A 20,655-nucleotide genomic window follows, 5' to 3' on the forward strand; every position below is an offset into this window, starting at 1 on the left:
CCTCAGCTTTTCACACATTTGTGGTTGCATTGGTAATTATTTTTCTTGTTTATGATAATGTTTTAATACCAATTACCTTTTACATTTGCAGCACTTGGGCCGGGTTCTCTGTTTGGGCTTGTTACATTCAGTCATAAGATAGGCTTATACGATGTGCAAGGACCCATACCAGTTGTCAAAAATGTCTTTATTCCCCCCAGATACAGATGCTTCATTGCCCTTTGAGCTTGAAGATGCCATGCCATTGTTTTCTTTCTTGGCTCCTGTATGTTTATGATGGACAATGTCATCATACCCTTGACTTCAAATTGTTAAAAAAAAAAGAATCTCTACCAACACTACAATCAATTGGAAAATGGATTTTAGTGAAGGTTTGGTTCATTCTCCAAGGACTGAAGCCTTGGAAAGACCGAATAGCTGCAGCCTTGGAAACACTGAAACCTACAACTTCATGGGAAAAAACTATAGCTGCTGGACAAGGACTTGATGGTATATTATTAGGTGGCAGAGGTTTTGGTGCTGCAATGGAGGCTCTAATTAACTACCTTGGATCAGAATACGGAAATACATTTGCACTGGGTATGGTAAAGTCCAATTCTTACTTCCCTGTGCTTCTTTTACATTATCATGGACCAAAATAAATTAACATATGTTTCTTTTATAGTCATCTTTGTTCTAACTATTTAGTGATGTTTGTTGAAAATCAAGTAAATGCATATTACCTGTAAATGGATTTACAGAATGACATTTTGTTTCTTAGGAAGTGGTCTTGAATTGCAAAGCCTCCATCCTTGGATGAGAAAAGGCTATGAGGAAATTTCTGTTAATCTTTCAACTTATTGACATCTGGTGGCACCAGATTTAGATCATCAAACATTCTTGCAGTTACTGCCACCAAAGTGTGTCATCCATGTTTGATGTCTTCCTCTTTTCCATGCACAAGATATATCTGGTTCTATTTTCCTTATGGGTAGACTTATTCTTTCAACTAAAATCTATCATTAATTTTTTTCTAATAAAATCTTTTTCATTATTGAAAAAATGGCCTGTACCCCTTATTGCTGGATGCTCTCTCTTTAAAAAAGTTGAGTGTTTTCATTGTTCTTTTCCCATTGATGTTCATTAGTCATATGCATGCAACTTATTGTGAGGGATAAATCTGGAGAGTCATTCCTTGTTTTTCTATTCGTATTTTTGAAGATTTCTGCTTTGAATCTAGGATTGTCTTTATCCCTCACTATGAAAAGTATATGTTCATTCTATTAATTATGTCTTGTGAAACCATAATGGCTGGAAATGAGCTAAATGTTGCCAATTGAAAGAATTGGTTTTTCAATGGTTGATTATCGGTTTCCTGGAAAAGCACTGGTCACAATTTTTTTGGATACTTCCTCTTACCAGGTAATAACATGTTCTTTTCCTTGGGTGAAGTGTTTCCTCTCAAGGGCGACAATAGGGACCTGGAAGAATATCTTGTCTCAATTTACCTTTCTGAATTTTGTTTTCTTAAAATTGATTGTACTAATTGTATTAGTATTTATAAACATTCGTTTATTGGTTATGTGGCTCCAAAATCGACTGCATTAGTGACTATCAGCATTTGTTTATTAGATATTTATGTGGGTCAAAAATTGATTGCAGCTAGGGTTTTTACATTTTTGTCTGGTCCTCCTGATTATGGAGCTAGTCAATTAGATACAAGGCGTTATGGTGAGCAATATGCCAGTAAAGGAGAGGATGCAGACTGTACACTGCTTCCTGAGCAGACACCCTTCTACAAAGAACTGGTAAATTGCCTTATGCCTATATACACCCAAGTGCTGAAATGGTTGAGTTTTGTAGAATCTACAGATCTTTTGAAAAATAACCCATGATGACTTTGCACAGGCAGCTGTTGCTGTTCAATCGGGGGTTTGTGTGGACATATTTGCTGTTACCAATGAATATACAGACTTAGCTTCATTAAAATTCCTTAGCATCGAGAGTGGCGGTTCACTGTTTCTGTACTCTAATACTGATGACTCTACACTTCCTCAGGACATGTAAGTTGATTTGCTTATATCCATCATTTTGAGAAATCATACTTTTTTTTTTTTTTTTGTGAATGAACGTGGAATCACTTTTTTTGAATGATTAAAGAATAATTTTTTTTTGAAATGATGTAGAATGACATTAACTGTTCATCTGCATTCAAGAGTAAAATTCACTCTTAATTACTCAGAAAATATTTTTTTCATAGGGATCATTTTTTTTTAAATCGATTTTGGTGAGACGATTTGGCTTGCTCATTCATTCATGGGGTGCCATACTGTGAAAAGATCATGCTTGTAATGTTAGAGCTTAGGTGTTCCATGGGTTCAGTTATGCAGTGGAAAGTTGAATTTACTTTTACCTGTGTCAGCCTAGTTGCGTCCTTGGGATAACCCACACTAGTCAGCCTCCCTTGTATACAAATAGTTGGCACACAATAAACCTTTTCTCATATACACAAATCTGTCTACATACAAGATATTCGAGCGCTCCTTTAAGTCTCTATGTCAATGTCTGATTGATTGGTACTCATCCAGCCCCCCTAAATATAATTGGGGAAATTGCTGGACACATGCCCCTTCGAATGGTCATGTGCTTCTTGGCCCATGCCTCCTCATGTACAACCGCCCCAGCTAACACCCCATGGCCCACGTGACTAGAAACCGTTTAGGAACCATTATAAGCTGAATTTTGATGGTAGCGCCTTTGGGAACCCGGGTTTGGATGATTTTGGAGGGGTGATTTTTTATCCGGGCGGCATTGCCATACTCTCTTACTGTGGCCCTCTCGGAATTGCTGACTCGACCATTGCTGAGCTCTCTGGTCTCCTTCACGGCTTGTGTATTTTTAATGATAGCTTTAGTGGTCTCCTTATCATGGAGGGAGACTCCAAGGTCGTCATCGGATGGTGCTCCACCTCATCCTTCCCCCCGTGGCGTCACTGGCAGATTTTTCTTGATATTTTGGATATTGTATCCACCATTTCTTGTACTTCGTCTCATATACATAGATCAGCCATTTTGGTTGCTGATTTGTGTGCCTAGGTCCCCCCTTCAATCTCTTATTGTTAGGGGAGGTCTCCCTTGATGTATCTTCCCTTTCTTTGAAATAAGTTTATCATCATTAAAAAAAAAGTTGGCTGCCACTAATCTGACTTGCCTCCATGCCTTGGTGTTCAGGCACTAGCCTGTATGTGCCCAGCCTATACGTGCAGTGCCTAGGGGTGGCATCAAGTCGAGTCGAGCTGAGTTTGAATCTGCATATGTTCAAGCTGGGCTAGCGGAACTCCAACTCTCGTGATGGCCTACCTTCAATTTGTCAAAGGGAGTACAGCCTCTCACCCCTTAGATCAACGTTGCAAACTCCTTCCTCTCAAATGAAGCACTAGGAATGAAAAGATAGAAAGACAATGGAATAGGAAGAGAAAGTAACCTTGTATTAATACTAGAGAAGATTACAAGGAGTGGCCGTCCAAGGTGGAAGGCCAGCACTCTACAAAAACTGTCTTTCTCGTCTATGCTGAATGAATCTACAAGGGTTGAATGCCTTGGTATTTATAGGCTTCAACCCCTCCCTTCTCTCATGCTTCCGTCCAGTGAGAGCAGAGATCCTCCCTTATCAAATCTCCTTAATTTGATCCTCCATTCAAATCCCTTGATTTGCTCCTTTTTCTTAAAATTCGTTTTACCATTGTTATTTTCCTTAGACACTTTGTTAGCCGAATCATTCTTTCTCTCATATTCGGTTAACTTTTTAATAGTAGATAAAGCTGAAGCTAATGTCTTTACATCCCGTCTTCTCAATTCTTGCTCAGCCCACGGGAAGTAAAGACATTAGCTTCAGCTTTATCTACTTCTGAAAAGTTAACCCAATATGAGAGAAAGAATTATTCGGTTAACAAAGTGCCTAAGAAAAATAACAATGGTATAACGAAGTTTAAGAAGAAGGAGAAAGGGGAAAAGAAGTCACGGGCAAAGGATGCCAAGGCTAGGCCGGAAGAGAAGAAACGAGGGGACAAACAGAAAAAGAAGTCCATTGTTTCGTATGCGAGGGATTGTCTTAGAAAGAGGTATAGAATACTAAATTGGAAATTATGGCCAGAAAAATAAAAAACTGTCAGGCAGAAATAACTCTTCTCAAACATAGATTAGATACAATAGAAAGAGATTCTTATGATGGTATCACTGTAGGATTAGAAGAACCAGAAACTTCCTACGTATGTAACCAAGATAAATCTTTTTCAAGTATCCTTGTTAGAACAAAGATTATTTTCCCTAACAAACAATCCCTCGTGTTAGATGCTTTAGTAGATTTCGGTTGTACCAAATGTATTATCCATAGAAGATTAGTTCCTCCTCAGTTCCTTAAGAAAACCAATAAATAAGTGTTTAGCCAACAGGTAGATGGTACCTATAACCCATATACAACCTATTTTGATGAAGGCAAAATCCAGTTCTTTACCAACTGCTCAACTTTTTCTGGATCTTATCCTTTACCCTTAACATGGGTTAGAGATCTCAAACTAAAAGTAGACTTTATTTTAGGTCTTAATTTTATTCTTCATAACAATGGTTCTCTTTACTCCTTTTTTGCAATGTCCTTTTTACAACTATCTTTAGAATTAATGTTCTGTCTTTTAGGGCAAGTGTTGGCTAAGTGTTCTGTCTGACAGAACATTAAAAGATAGAAGTGTTTTAGGAACTACCTTCTGGAAGTTTTTACAACTATATTTTCCTTCTCTTACGATTGCTTTCATGCTTATACTTTTCATAATATTAGGCATCGTTCTTGTTACCTTAATACTTACTGCTTTTATTGTGTGTTGAGTATTTTCGTTTTTGTTCATATTTACTACTTTATTTTAAGACGTTATTACAGAAAGGTATATAAGGCTGGAAACTACTGGGTGAGGGCTAAGCCCTGACAAACGCCTTTGCCTCAGTTGAGCCAAGCATTGCTCTCGGTTTTCACAACGCCGTTGTACCTTTTTATGTATATTTGGTTAATTAATAAGATAATAAAACAGTTTTTGAGATTTGTTTTGCGAATATTACCTATATATTACTTATACTTAGGATTATTATATAATACCTTAAGAGATTATTGTGCAATATCATAGGAACTTATAGCTACATATTGTTCTTGGTAATAATTGCATTAGAATTATTTGGATATTTTATATTTCTCCCAGAACAAGTAGATAATCTTTTAGCCTCTGATATATTTTTATTCCTTAATATTTTAGCCAGAATCATAGATAGATCCTTAGATACATGATTTTTATCTTTATTGCTTTAATTTAGTTATATTTAGTTTTGTCTGTTTTACCTTATCTTTATATTTATACAGAAGATTTGTAGGTACTCCAAGGCTAATATTTATACCTAGAAGACAAGTAATTAGAAGAACCCCAAATAATTCACCTCTACATACTCCAGATTAAAGTAGTACCCCTTGGGAGGGAGGGAGGGAGGCTAAGTGTTCTGTCTGACAGAACATTTAAAGACAGAAGTGTTTTAGGAACTACCTTCTGGAAGTTTTTACAACTATCTTTTCCTTCTCTTACGATTGCTTTCATGCTTATACTTTTGATAATATTAGGCATTGTTTTTGTTACCTTAATAGTTACTGCTTTTATTGTGTATTGAGTATTTTCGTTTTTGTTCATATTTACTACTATATTTTAAGACACAGACAGGTATATAAGGCTGGAAATTACTGGGTGAGGGCTAAGCCCTGACAAACGCCTCTGCCTCAGTTGAGCCAAGCATTGCTCTCGGTTGTCACAACGCCGCTGTACCTTTTTATGTATATTTGGTTAATTAATAAGATAATAAAATAGTTTTTGAGATTTGTTTTGCGAATATTACCTATATATTACTTTTACTTAGGATTATTATGTAATACCTTAAGAGATTATTGTGCAATATCATAGGAACTTATAGCTACAAATTGTTCTTGGTAATAATAGCATTAGAATTATTTGGATATTTTATATTTCTCCCAGAACAAGTAGATAATCTTTTAGCCTCTGATATATTCTTATTCCTTAATATTTTAGCCAGAATCATAGATAGATCCTTAGATACATGATTTTTATCTTTATAGCTTGAACAATAGTCTTCTGTAATTTAGTTATCTTTAGTTTTGTCTGTTTTACCTTATCTTGATATTCATACAGAAGATTTGTAGAGACTGCTAAGCAAATATTTATACCTAGAAGACAAGTAGTTAGAAGAACCCCAAATAATTCACCTCTAAATACTCCATATTAAAGCAGATTAAAGTAGTACCCCTCCGAATTGGTATCTAGAGGGAGGGAGGGAGGGAGGCTAAGTGTTCTGACAGAACATTAAAAGACAGAAGCGTTTTAGGAACTTCCTTCTGGCTAAGTGTTATGACAGAACAATAAAAGACATAAACGTTTTAGGAACTACCTTCTGGAAGTTTTTACAACTATCTTTTCCTTCTCTTACGATTGCTTTCATGCTTGTACTTTTCATAATATTAGGCATCGTTCTTGTTACCTTAATACTTACTGCTTTTATTGTGTGTTGAGAATTTTTCGTTTTTGTTCATATTTACTACTTTATTTTAAGACGTTATTACAGAAAAAGGATTAGATACAAGGTGAAGGATTTACCTCGGAAATAGGAAGTTCTTCTAAAAACCTTAATATAATAGACAGAATAACAGGAAGGAGAAGTGTAGACCAAAGAGATATACAATTAGACGAAATAATAGATATAGATCAAGACATTACAAATTTGGCAATAACCAATTAAACCTTCTTAACCCCAGACAATTATATAGAACAGGACCATTAAACTTTAATACCGGATTATTTAGATATTACCGAGAAATCCAGATTAGTTGTGTAGGACAAGATTCTGTTAACATTAACTTAATAGCAGATCAAGCCTTTAAAGAAATAGGGGTAAAAGGATTCATTTAGGTCTGATTGTAATAGGGGTAAAAGGATTAGGACGAAAACATCTAGGAACTAAAACCTTACTTAGTATCTACGATGATAGATGGGCAGACCCTAAAAAGGCAATGTTAGGAATCACTGAGGTAGATATGAATCAAAATGGAGGAATATTTTATTGCTCCCCAGACTTCCTTATTGGACTACAAGATTTTAGAAAATATATCAAAATAGGTATTCAGACAAAAGGATATGAATCCTTTGTAGGAAACAATCTTTTATTGTGTATTGAATTCTTAGGAAGGTGTACTTGTTCTAGCACTACTAGGTTCAAAGTTAAAATAGATGACGTAGTTAGCTTAATAGGAAACAATGGAATAAAATTAATTAAGCCTATTAAATATTCTCCAGACATTTTAGCAGGATTAGAATGGAACCTTAAATTTAGAGAATAAAAAATAATCAGTCATGAAGAAAGTATCATGTACACAGATACTAAAGGTAACATAAATATTAGATTTAATAGCTATGAACAAAAGAATATAGAAGATACGGAATCAATCTCTAGTGAAAATTATCACCTAGTCAATATAGAATTAGAAACAGATGAGATAATATACCCTTAAGAATTATATATATATAAGTATATATATATATATATATATATATATAGAGAGAGAGAGAGAGAGAGAGTCTGGTCTGCAGCTTCTATACCTAGGGCTTTTCGACAAGGGATGCAAGCTTCTAGGGAACACTGATTGCATTTTAGCTCTTTGTTTTTTGCTAGGATACCGAGCACATTAAAAAGAGGATTACTATCTAACCCTGTATTCCATGACCACGCATGTACACATTCTGAAGTAGTGTCCACTCTTAAGGTTCTTAATTACTCAGAAAATATTTTTTTAATAGGGATCATTTTGTTTTAAATCGATTTTGGTGAGACGATTTGGCCTGCTCATTCATTCATGGGGTGCCATACTGTGAAAAGATCATGCTTGTAATGTTAGAGCTTAGGTGTTGCATGGGTTCAGTTATGCAGTGGAAAGTTGAATTTACTTTTACCTGTGTCGGCCTAGTTGCGTCCTTGGGATAACCCACACTAGTCAGCCTCCCTTGCATACAAATAGTTGGCACACAATAAACCTTTTCTCATATACACAAATCTGTCTACATACAAGATATTCGAGCGCTCCTTTGAGTCTCTATGTCAATGTCTGATTGATTGGCACTCATCCAGCCCCCCTATATATAGTTGGGGAAATTGCTGGCCACATGCCCCTTCGAATGGTCATGTGCTTCTTGGCGCATGCCTCCTCATGTACAACCGCCCCAGCTAACACCCCATGGCCCACGTGACTAGAAACCGTTTAGGAACCATTATAAGCTGAATTTTGATGGTAGCGCCTTTGGGAACCCGGGTTTGGATGATTTTGGCGGGGTGATTTTTGATCTGGGCGGCATTGCCATACTCTCTTACTATGGCCCCCTCGGAATTGCTGACTCGACCATTGCTGAGCTCTCTGGTCTCCTTCACGGCTTGTGTATTTTTAAGGATCGCTTTAGTGGTCTCTTTATCATGGAGGGAGACTCCAAAGTCGTCATCGGATGGTGCTCCACCTCATCCTTCCCCCCGTGGCGTCACTGGCAGATTTTTCTTGATATTTTGGATATTGTATCCACCATTTCTTATACTTCGTCTCATATACTTAGATCAGCCATTTCGGTTGCTGATTTGTGTGCCTAGGTCCCCCCCTTCAATCTCTTATTATTAGGGGAGGTCTCCCTTGATGTATCTTCCCTTTCTTTGAAATAAGTTTATCATCATTAAAAAAAAGTTGACTGCCACTAACTCCATGCCTTGGTGTTCAGGCACTAGTCCGTATGTGCCCAGCCTATACGTGCAGTGCGTAGGGGTGGCATCGAGTCGAGCCGAGTTTGAATCTGCATATGTTCAAGCTGGGCTTGATTTCAATACTTCGAACTCAAGCTAGAGCCGAGCCCAGCCTTAAGCTTAAAATTTGAATTGAGCTTGAGCAGGGTTCAAGCTCCAACCTACATTTAAAACTTTGTATAAAATACAAGTCAAATAAATTGTGCATAAAATTTTGCATAAATTTTACTTAAAATTGGGCATGACCTTTGTACATAAACTCTGCATAAAATTGTCTATAAACTCTGCATAAAATTGTTTATAAACACTGCATAATATTATGCCAATGTGACTTATATAAAAACATGACCTATATACAAAATGTGACTTTTATATACATTTCCCACTCTCTTGAGCCTAGCCAAACTCGAACTTGTATATGTTCGAGCTTTGCTTGATTTGAATACTTTGAACTTGAGTTCGAGCTCAAGCTTAGCTTTGAGACTAAAATTGGAATCGAGCTCTAGCCCAAGAATTTTAACCAAATTTGAGCTCAAGCTCGAGTCGGGTTTGAACTTTAACCTACATTTAAAACTTTCCATAAAATACATGTTTAATATTAAGTTCAAAGAATCCTAAAAGTATGGAAAACAAATAGAGATAATCTTGCATATCAGAGTTATTAAGAAACGACTAGATCTATAACTCATAAAGGATCTCAAAATAATTTGTATTGCATAAATTCTGTACTACATTGCATGGAGAGAATAAGGATGAAGGAGATCAAATGGGAGAAATGAGCTTACCTGTGGCCGACATATATTCTGTGACTTTCGTCTGCAATGCCCAGGTCAGCAATGTCTAAATGCGGTTGTGCGATGAAGAGATTTAAAGCGCTGAAGATGGAACATGGCGGAAATAGGTTGAGGAAGGACTGAAATAAGAAACTTCCGTAAAATTCTGAGCATGCATATTACTAGTGGTTGGTAATATGCATGCTCTCTTTTCTTTTCTTTTCCATTTTCCTTGTGCATCCAAACAAGAGAAACCACATTTCTCTTTTTTTTCTCTCTTATTTTTCATGGGCATCGAAACAAGAGAATCGATCTTTTAGTCCCATTCCTCTTCTTGGATAAATCTTCCTCTTCCTCAACGTCCGTCATTTTTGAATAACTGGTGCGCCCAACACTGTCAATAATACCATACGGTTTGACATTGTGCACAGCCCCTTTAGGGAAAAACTTCGCGGAAGGGAGCCAGTCTTGGTTATGAAAAAGCTGAGTCTCATCCCGCTCCGACCACAGATCGTAGCCTCCAGAAAATTGAGACCTGTTAGCCAAAGCCTTCAACTGCTCGTCGGCTTTGATGGAAAAGAGAGTTGGGGCTCACTCAACAACCTCCCACGGTCGCTCAAGCTCAGAAACTGCGGCTCTAAGTTCCGCCCTCTGCCTCATTTCGTAAATCTGGCACTCACGGCAAAGACAGGCCTTTAGGAGCTGTTTGGCTTTTTTGGCCTGCATCCGTTTCCACTGCCATTTCGAGACTCCGTCGAGGTTGGTACAAGGCCCCCCACCCAGTTTGTCACGAGGTCAGATGAGCCTAAACTCACTTGGGCTAGCGGAACTCCAACTCCTGTGATGGCCTACCTTCAATTCGTCAAAGGTAGTACAGCCTCTCACCCCTTAGATCAACGTTGCAAACTCCTTCCTCTCAAATGAAGCACGAGCAATGAAAGATAGAAAGACAATGGAATAGGAAGAGAAAGTAACCTTGTATTAATACTAGAGAAGATTACAAGGAGTGACCATCCATGGTGGAAGCCCAGCACTCTACAAAAACTCTCCCTCTCGTCTATGCTGAATGAATCTACAAGGGTTGAATGCCTTGGTATTTATAGGCTTCAACCTCTCCCTTCTCTCATGCTTCCGTCCAATGAGAGCAGAGATCCTCCCTTATAAAATCTCCTTGATTTGATCCTCCATTCAAATCCCTTGATTTGCTCATTTTTTTCAAAATTCGTTTTACCATTGTTATTTTCCTTATACACTTTGTTAGCCGAATCATTCTTTCTCTCATATTCGGTTAATTTTTCAGTAGTAAATAAAGATGAAGCTAATGTTTTTACTTCCCGTGGGCTTAGCAAGAATTGAGAAGACGGGAAGTAAAGACATTAGCTTCAGCTTTATCTACTACTGAAAAGTTAATCGAATATGAGAGAGAATTATTCGGCTAATAAAGTGCCTAAGGAAAATAACAATGGTATAACGAATTTTAAGAAGAAGGAGAAAGGGGAGTACGGATATGGCCTAACCAATGCACCTACAACATTTTTCACTCTCATGAGCGAGGTATTTCCCGAAAACTTGGACAAGTTTGTCGTTGTTTATTTGCATGACATTGTGGTGTACAACAAGAGTTTGGACGAGCACAAGAAACACCTTCGAAACGTTGAGAAATAATCAGCTGTATGTCAAGGAGGAGAAGTGCTCCTTTGGGTTGCAAGAGGTGTCCTTTCTTGGACATTGGATAGGGGGAGGACGGATATGGATGGACAGCAAGAAGGTGGAGGTTGTGCATGACTAGTCGATCCCTTCCAAGGTGATTGAGCTTAGGAGTTACCATGGTCTTGCAAATTATTACAGGAGGTTTATCAAGGGCTTCTCAGCTATAGCAGCCCCCTTGACCGACCTTCTCAAGAAAGACCAAAAGTGGCAATGGACGGACTCATGCCAAAGAGCATTCCAACGGCTAAAGGACACCATGGTGGCTGAACCAGTGCTGCACCTTGCTGATTTCAGCAAGCCGTTTGAGGTAAATACAGATGCCTCCAAACAAAAGGATATGAATCCTTTGTAGGAAATAATCTATTATTATGTATTGGATTCTTAGGAAGATGGACTAGTTCTAGTACCACCAGGTTTAAAGTTAAGGTAGATGATGTAGTAAATGTAATAGGTAATAAAGGAATCAAATTACTTAAACCTATTAAATATTCTCCAAATATTTTGGTAGGACTAGAATGGAATCTTAAATTTAGAGAAAAAAAAATAATTAGTCCCGAAGAAAGTATCATGTATACAGACACAAAGGGTAACATAAACATTAGATTTAATAGCTACGAACAAAAAAATACAGAGGACACTGATTTAGTTTATATTGAATTAGAAACAGATGAAATAATATATCCTAAGGAACTAGAATTAAAATTGGTAGAAAGAGAACTTCTTCACCTGGAAGAAGATCTGATAAAAAACAAGAGGATAAAAGAAGAAGAATACTTGTATTACGACAGTGAAATGAAGATTAGAATAGGAAAAATGCCTTTAGAACCAAAAGAAGATGAAACCGTTAGTATCAAAGAATATATGGATGAAGAAAGTTCTACTAATATTCCTGGAAGTAGTTACACTACGTATCCAAGACCTCCACCTAGAGAAGTATATTATTCAGGAAACATACCTAGGATTCCTTATAGTGAACCCATAAGTTTGGATAGAAAAATACATTCAAAGGGAAAACAGAAAAGAAATAGAAAGACCTATAACTTTTCAGGAAAAGGGCAAAGGAAAAATTCTTAATCTTTCAGCCCATGATCCTCAAGAATGGACAACTGTATTAGACCTTTGGAAAAACCAAGTAGTATCAGATTATATCCAGAACATTTCATCCCAAGATGTAGAAGAAATTTATAGGTACTTAGAAACACTACTAGGAGAAAGCGTTAAAGCTTTATGGGAAAGCTACAAAAGAAGTAATCCAGAAGAATTTGGTCATTTAATGGGCCTAGGATCCAACCCTTATAATTTTGTTAACAAAGTTTACCAGTTAGTAACAGGAGATGACCCTAATTTAGGTTCTATAACACTACAGAAAGATGTTGTAGTTTACTTGGAACAACTTAGTTTACATAATTATAAATATGTTAAAAAATTCCTACAAGACTACTTTTATTATACCTGCATTTCAGGTAATGCCTTTAACAAAGACTTAGGAATCAAATTATTTAGAAAACTACTTGGAGCTTTAGGAAACGAAATTTATAACAATGGCAAAACATAGAATCAACAAACCCTACATCGGTATACTCTATCGGACAGAGAACAAAATTCATTATGACAATTCTCCAAGAAAAATGTACAGATATCTAGATACAAAGACAGCTTAAGGGAAATGACTTTGGCTTCTGCAAACAGATATATACTACTCAAGCTTATGGTCTAAAAGATTAAAGACAAAAACCTAGAAATAAAAGATATTTTAAGAAAGGATATTTTATCCGAAGATCTAAGAGTAGAAAGCCTTACCTGAACAAAGATAGACATGTCAGAAGATACAACCCAAAAAGAACTTATAAAAATAAATTATCATGTTATATTTGTGGTCAGACAGAACACTTAGCCAACACTTGCCCTAAAAGACAGAACATTAATTCTAGAAGATCCACCCTTGTAGAAAACGTACAACAAGATCTTATAGAAGTAGATGAATATATGTCAGACACAGAATCCATCTATAGTATTGTAAGCATACCCAATGCTCCTTTAGATACATCAAACTCTGATGAAGATCTTGTCCTAGACCTTAATATTGAAGAAAACCTTGACCTTATGGATACAGTAATAGAATGTACCCATACCTGGTCCTGGAATACTGGTTTAGACAGTAACCCCTGCTTTAAATGCTCCTGGTATCCTAGTAAGAAACAAAGAGCAATATGCACTCAATGTTTCCTAAAAGCTTGTATTCCTTGCTTAAAACTCTTAGGTATTGAACATATAGAATCCCCTAATCATAATAAGGTATACAATACTAAATTGGAAATTATGGCCAGAAAAATAGAAAATTGTGAGGCAGAAATAACTCTTCTCAAACATAGATTAGATACAGTAGAAAAATATTCTTATGATGGTATCACTGTAGGATTAGAAGAACCAGAAACTTCCTACGTATGTAACCAAGATAAATCTTTTTCCAGTATCCTTGTTAGAGCAAAGATTATTTTCCCCAACAAACAATCCCTCGTGTTAGATGCTTTAGTAAATTCCGGCTGTACCAAATGTATTATCCATAGAAGATTAGTTCCTCCTCAGTTCCTTAAGAAAACCAATAAACAAGTGTTTAGCTAACAGGTAGATGGTACCTATAACCCATATACAACCTCTTATGATGAAGGGCAAATCCAGTTCTTTATAACCTGTTCAACTTTTTCTGGATCTTATCCTTTACCTTTAACATGGGTTAGAGATCTCAAACTCAAAGTAGACTTTATTTTAGGTCTTAATTTTATTCTTCATAACAAAGGTTCTCTTTACTCCTTGTTTGCAATGTCCTTTTTACAACTATCTTAAGAATTAATGTTCTGTCTTTTAGGGCAAGTGTTGGCTAAGTGTTCTGTCTGACAGAACATTAAAAGACAGAAGTGTTTTAGGAACTACCTTCTGGAAGTTTTTACCACTATCTTTTCCTTCTCTTACGATTGCTTTCATGCTTATACTTTTCATAATATTAGGCATCGTTCTTGTTACCTTAATACTTACTGTTTTTATTGTGTTTTGAGTATTTTCGTTTTCGTTCATATTTACTACTTTATTTTAAGACGTTATTACAGAAAGGTATATAAGGTTGGAAACTACTGGGTGAGGGCTAAGCCCTGACAAACGCCTCTGCCTCAGTTGAGCCAAGCGTTGCTCTCAGTTGTCACAACGCCGCTGTACCTTTTTATGTATATTTGGTTAATTAATAAGATAATAAAACAGTTTTTGAGATTTGTTTTACGAATATTACCTATATATTACTTTTACTTAGGATTATTATGTAATACCTTAAGAGATTATTGTGCAATATGATAGGAACTTATAGCTACATATTGTTCTTGGTAATAATAGCATTAGAATTATTAGGATATTTTATATTTCTCCTAGAACAAGTAAATAATCTTTTACCCTCTGATATATTCTTATTCCTTAATATTTTAGCCAGAATCATAGATAGAACCTTAGATACATGATTTTTATGTTTATTGCTTTAACAATAGTCTTCTGTAATTTAGTTTTCTTTAGTTTTGTCTGTTTTACCTTATCTTATATTCATACAAAACATTTGTAGAGACTCCTAGGCAAATATTTATACCTAGAAGACAAGTAATTAGAAGAACCCCAAATAATTCACCTCTAAATACTCCAGATTAAAGCAGATTAAAGTAGTACCCCTTCAAATTAGTATCTAGAGGGAGAGAGGGAGGCTAAGTGTTCTGACAGAACATTAAAAACAGGAGCGTTTTAGGAACTACCTTCTGGCTAAGTGTTATGACAGAACATTAAAAGACAAAAACGTTTTAGGATCTACCTTCTGGAAGTTTTTACAATTATCTTTTCCTTCTCTTACAATTGCTTTCATGCTTATACTTTTCATAATATTAGGCATCGTTCTTGTTACCTTAATACTTACTGCTTTTATTGTGTGTTGAGTATTTTCGTTTTTGTTCATATTTACTACTTTATTTTAAGACGTTATTACAGAAAGGTATATAAGGCTGGAAACTACTGGGTAAGGGCTAAGCCCTGACAAACGCCTCTGCCTCAGTTGAGCCAAGCGTTGCTCTCGGTTGTCACAACACCGCTGTACCTTTTATGTATATTTGGTTAATTAATAAGATAATAAAACAGTTGTTGAGATTTGTTTTGCGAATATTACCTATATATTACTTATACTTAGGATTATTATATAATACCTTAAAGAGATTATTGTGCAATATCATAGGAACTTATAGCTACATATTGTTCTTTGTAATAATAGCATTAGAATTATTTGGATATTGTATATTTCTCCCAGAACAAGTAGATAATCTTTTAGCCTCTGATATATTCTTATTCCTTAATATTTTAGCCAGAATCATAGATAGAACCTTAGATACATGATTTTTATCTTTAATGCTTTAACAATAGTCTTCTGTAATTTATTTATTTTTAGTTTTGTCTGTTTTACCTTATATTTATATTCATTTAGAAGATTTGTAGGGACTCCTAGGCCAATATTTATACCTAGAAGACAAGTAATTAGAAGAACCCCAAACAATTCACCTCTAAATACTCTAGATTAAAGCAGATTAAAGTAGTACCCCTCCGAATTGGTATCTAGAGGGAGGGAGGGAGGGAGCTAAATGTTCTGACTGAACATGAAAAGACAGAAGCGTTTTAGGAACTACCTTCTGGCTAACTGTTCTGACAGAACATTAAAAGACAGAAGCGTTTTAGGAACTACCTTCTGGAAGTTTTTACAACTATCTTTTCCTTCTCTTACGATTGCTTTCATGCTTATACTTTTCATAGTATTAGGCATCGTTTTTGTTACCTTAATACTTATTGCTTTTATTGCGTGTTGAGTATTTTCGTTTTTGTTCAAATTTACTACTTTATTTTGAGACTTTATTACAGAAAGGTATATAAGGCTTGAAACTACTGGGTGAGGGTTAAGCCCTGACAAACGCCTCTGCCTCAGTTGAGCCAAGCGTTGCTCTCGGTTATCACAACGCCGCTGTACCTTTTTATGTATATTTGGTTAATTAATAAGATAATAAAACAGTTTTTGAGATTTGTTTTGCGAATATTACTTATACTTAGGATTATTATATAATACCTTAAGAGATTATTGTGCAATATCATAGGAACTTATAGCTACATATTGTTCTTGGTAATAATAGCATTAGAATTATTTGGATATTTTATAATTCTCCCAGAACAAATAGATAATCTTTTAGCCTCTGATATATTCTTATTCCTTAATATTTTAGCTTGAATCATAGATAGAACCTTAGATACATGATTTTCATGTTTATAGCTTTAACAATAGTCTTCTGTAATTTAGTTATCTTTAGTTTTGTCTGTTTGACTTTATCTTTTTATTCATATAGATGATTTGTAGAGACTCCTAGTCAAATATTTATACCTAGAAGACTAGTATTTAGAAGAACCCCAAATAATTCACCTCTAAATACTCCAGATTAAAGCAGATTAAAGTAGTAGCCCTCCGAATTGGTATCGAGAGGGAGGGTGAGCGGGCGGGAGGGAGGCGAGGGAGGGAGGGAGGGAAGCTAAGTGTTCTGACAGAACATTAAAAGACAGAAGCGTTTTAGGAACTACCTTCTGGCTAAATGTTTTGACAGAACATTAAAAGACAGAAGCGGTTTAGGAACTACCTTCTGGAAGTTTTTACAACTATCTTTTCCTTCTCTTATGATTGCTTTCATGCTTATACTTTTCATAGTATTAGGCATCGTTTTTGTTACCTTAATACTTACTACTTTTATTGTGTGTTGAGTATTTTCGTTTTAGTTCAAATTTACTACTTTATTTTGAGACGTTATTACAGAAAGGTATATAAGGCTGGAAACTACTGGGAGACGGCTAAGCCCTGACAAACGCCTCTGCCTCAGTTGAGCCAAGCGTTGCTCTCGGTTATCACAACGCCGCTGTACCTTTTTATGTATATTTGGTTAATTAATAAGATAATCAAACAGTTTTTGAGATTTGTTTTGCGAATATTACTTATACTTAGGATTATTATATAATACCTTAAGCGATTATTGTGCAATATCATAGGAACTTATAGCTACATATTGTTTTTGGTAATAATAGCATTAGAATTATTTGGATATTTTATATTTCTCCCAGAACAAGTAGATAATCTTTTAGCCTCTGATATATTTTTATTCCTTAATATTTTAGCTAGAATCATAGATAGATCCTTAGATACATGATTTTTATCTTTATAGCTTTAACAATAGACTTCTGTAATTTACTTATCTTTAGTTTTGTCTATTTTACCTTATCTTTATATTCATACGGAAGATTTGTAGAGACTCCTAGGCAAATATTTATACCTAGAAGACAAGTAATTAGAAGTACCCCAAATAATTCACCTCTAAATACTCATTAAAGCAGATTAACGTAGTACCCCTCCGAATTGGTATCTAGAGGGAGGGAGGGAGGGAGGCTAAGTGTTCTGACAGAACATTAAAAGACAGAGGCGTTTTAGGAACTACCTTTTGGCTAAGTGTTCTGACAGAACATTAAAAGACAGAAGCGTTTTAGGTACTACCTTCTGGAAGTTTTTACAACCATCTTTTCCTTCTCTTCCGATTGCTTTCATGCTTATACTTTTCATAATATTAGGCATCGTTCTTGTTACCTTAATAACTACTGCTCTTATTGTGTGTTGAGTATTTTCGTTTTTGTTCATATTTACTAGTTTATTTTAAGATGTTATTACAGAAAGGTATATAAGGCTGGAAACTACTGGGTGAGGGCTAATCCCTGACAAACGCCTCTGCCTCAGTTGAGCCAAGCGTTTCTCTGGGTTGTCACAACGCCGCTGTACCTTTTTATGTATAGTTTGTTAATTAATAAGATAATAAAACAGTTTTTGAGATTTGTTTTGCGAATATTTCCTATATATTACTTTTACTTAGGATTATTATATAATTCCTTAAGAGATTATTGTGGAATATCATAGGAACTTATAGCTACATATTGTTCTAGGTAATAATAGCATTAGAATTATTTGGATATTTTATATTTCTCCCAGAACAAGTAGATAATCTTTTAGCCTCTGATATATTCTTATTCCTTAATATTTTAGCCAGAATCATAGATAGATCCTTAGATACATGATTTTTATCTTTATAGCTTTAACAACAGTCTTCTGTAATTTAGTTATCTTTAGTTTTGTCTGTTTTACCTTATCTTTATATTCATACAGAAGATTTGTAGAGACTCCTAGGCAAATATTTATACCTAGAAGACAAGTAATTAGAAGAACCCCAAATAATTCACCTCTAAATACTCCATATTAAAGCAGATTAAAGTAGTACCCCTCCGAATTGGTATCTACAGGGAGGGAGGGAGGGAGGGAGGCTATGTGTTCTGACAGAACATTAAAAGACAGAGGCGTTTTAGGAACTACCTTCTGGCTAAGTGTTCTGACAGAACATTAAAAGACAGAAGCGTTTTAGGAACTACCTTCTGGAAGTTTTTACAACCATCTTTTCCTTCTCTTCCGATTGCTTTAATGCTTATACTTTTCATAACATTAGGCATCGTTCTTGTTACCTTAATACTTACTGCTTTTATTGTGTGTTGAGTATTTTCGTTTTTTTTCATATTTACTATTTTTTTAAGACGTTATTACAAAAAGGTATATAAGTCTGGAAACTACTAGGTGAGGGCTAAACCCTGACCAACGCTTCTACCTCAGTTGAGCCAAGCGTTGCTCTAGGTTGTCACAACGCCGCTGTACCTTTTTATGTATATATGGTTAATTAATAAGATAATAAAACAGTTTTTGAGATTTGCTTTGCGAATATGACCTATATATTACTTATACATAGGATTATTATATAATACCTTAAGAGATTATTGTGCAATATCATAGGAACTTATAGCTACATATTGTTTTTAGTAATAATAGCATTAGAATTATTTGGATATTTTATATTTCTCCCAGAACAAGTAGATAATCTTTTAGCCTCTGATATATTCTTATTCCTTAATATTTTAGCCAGAATCATAGATAGATCCTTAGATACATGATTTTTATATTTATAGCTTTAATTTAGTTATATTTAGTTTTGTCTGTTTTACTTTATCTTTATTTTCATACAGAAGATTTGTAGAGACTCCAAGGCAAATATTTATACGTAGAAGACAAGTAATTAGAAGAACCCCAAATAATTCACCTCTACATACTCCAGATTAAAGTAGTACCCCTCGGGAGGGAGGGAGGGAGGGAGGGAGGGAGGGAGGCTAAGTGTTCTGTTCCCAGAACAAGTAGATAATCTTTTAGCCTCTGATATATTCTTATTCCTTAATATTTTAGCCAGAATCATAGATAGATCCATAGATACATGATTTTTATATTTATAGCTTTAATTTAGTTATATTTAGTTTTGTCTGTTTTACCTTAACAGAAGATTTGTAGAGACTCCAAGGCAAATATTTATACCTAGAAGACAAGTAATTAGAAGAACCCCAAATAATTCACCTCTATATACTCCAGATTAAAGTAGTACCCCTTGGGAGGGAGGGAGGGAGGCTAAGTGTTCTGTCTGACAGAACATTTAGAGACAGAAGCGTTTTAGGAACTACCTTCTGGAAGTTTTTACAACTATCTTTTCCTTCTCTTACGATTGCTTTCATGCTTATACTTTTGATAATATTAGGCATCGTTCTTGTTACCTTAATACTTACTGCTTTTATTGTGTATTGAGTATTTTCGTTTTTGTTCATATTTACTACTTTATTTTAAGACGTCATTACAGAAAGGTATATCAGGCTGGAAACTACTGGGTGAGGGCTAAGCCCTGACAAACGCCTCTGCCTCAGTTGAGCCAAGCGTTGCTCTCCGTTGTCACAACGCCGCTGTACCTTTTTATGTATATTTGGTTAATTATTAAGATAATAAAATAGTTTTTGAGTTTTGTTTTGCGAATATTACCTATATATTACTTTTACTTAGGATTATTATGTAATACCTTAAGAGATTATTGTGCAATATCATAGGAACTTATAACTACATATTGTTCTTGGTAATAATAGCATTAGAATTATTTGGATATTTTATATTTCTCCCAGAACAAGTATATAATCTTTTAGCCTCTGATAAATTCTTATTCCTTAATATTTTAGCCAGAATCATAGATAGATCCTTAGATACATGATTTTTATCTTTATAGCTTGAACAATAGTCTTCTGTAATTTAGTTATCTTTAGTTTTGTCTGTTTTACCTTATCTTTATATTCATACAGAAGATTTGTAGAGACTGTTAAGC

General features: G+C 35.2%; 1 protein-coding gene across 2 annotated transcripts in view; it reads left to right on the forward strand.

Annotated features, from left to right (window-relative positions):
* The window catches only part of LOC137939527 (protein transport protein SEC23 D-like), a 47,516-nt gene continuing 26,861 nt past the window's right edge, over positions 1-20,655 (forward strand). For both annotated transcript variants that reach the window (XM_068784810.1, XM_068784809.1), the window contains exons 1-3: positions 1-579; positions 1,642-1,787; positions 1,888-2,042. In XM_068784810.1, the coding sequence (XP_068640911.1) occupies positions 207-579; positions 1,642-1,787; positions 1,888-2,042 (674 nt within the window). In that variant the 5' untranslated portion in view covers positions 1-206. The remainder of the gene's footprint in view (positions 580-1,641; positions 1,788-1,887; positions 2,043-20,655) is intronic.

Source organism: Aristolochia californica, unplaced genomic scaffold, assembly GCF_029961685.1.
Source record: "Aristolochia californica isolate CCGP_79_NKW_82.1479 unplaced genomic scaffold, dmAriCali1.0.hap1 SCAF_8, whole genome shotgun sequence".
NCBI classification, from domain to species: domain Eukaryota; kingdom Viridiplantae; phylum Streptophyta; class Magnoliopsida; order Piperales; family Aristolochiaceae; genus Aristolochia; species Aristolochia californica.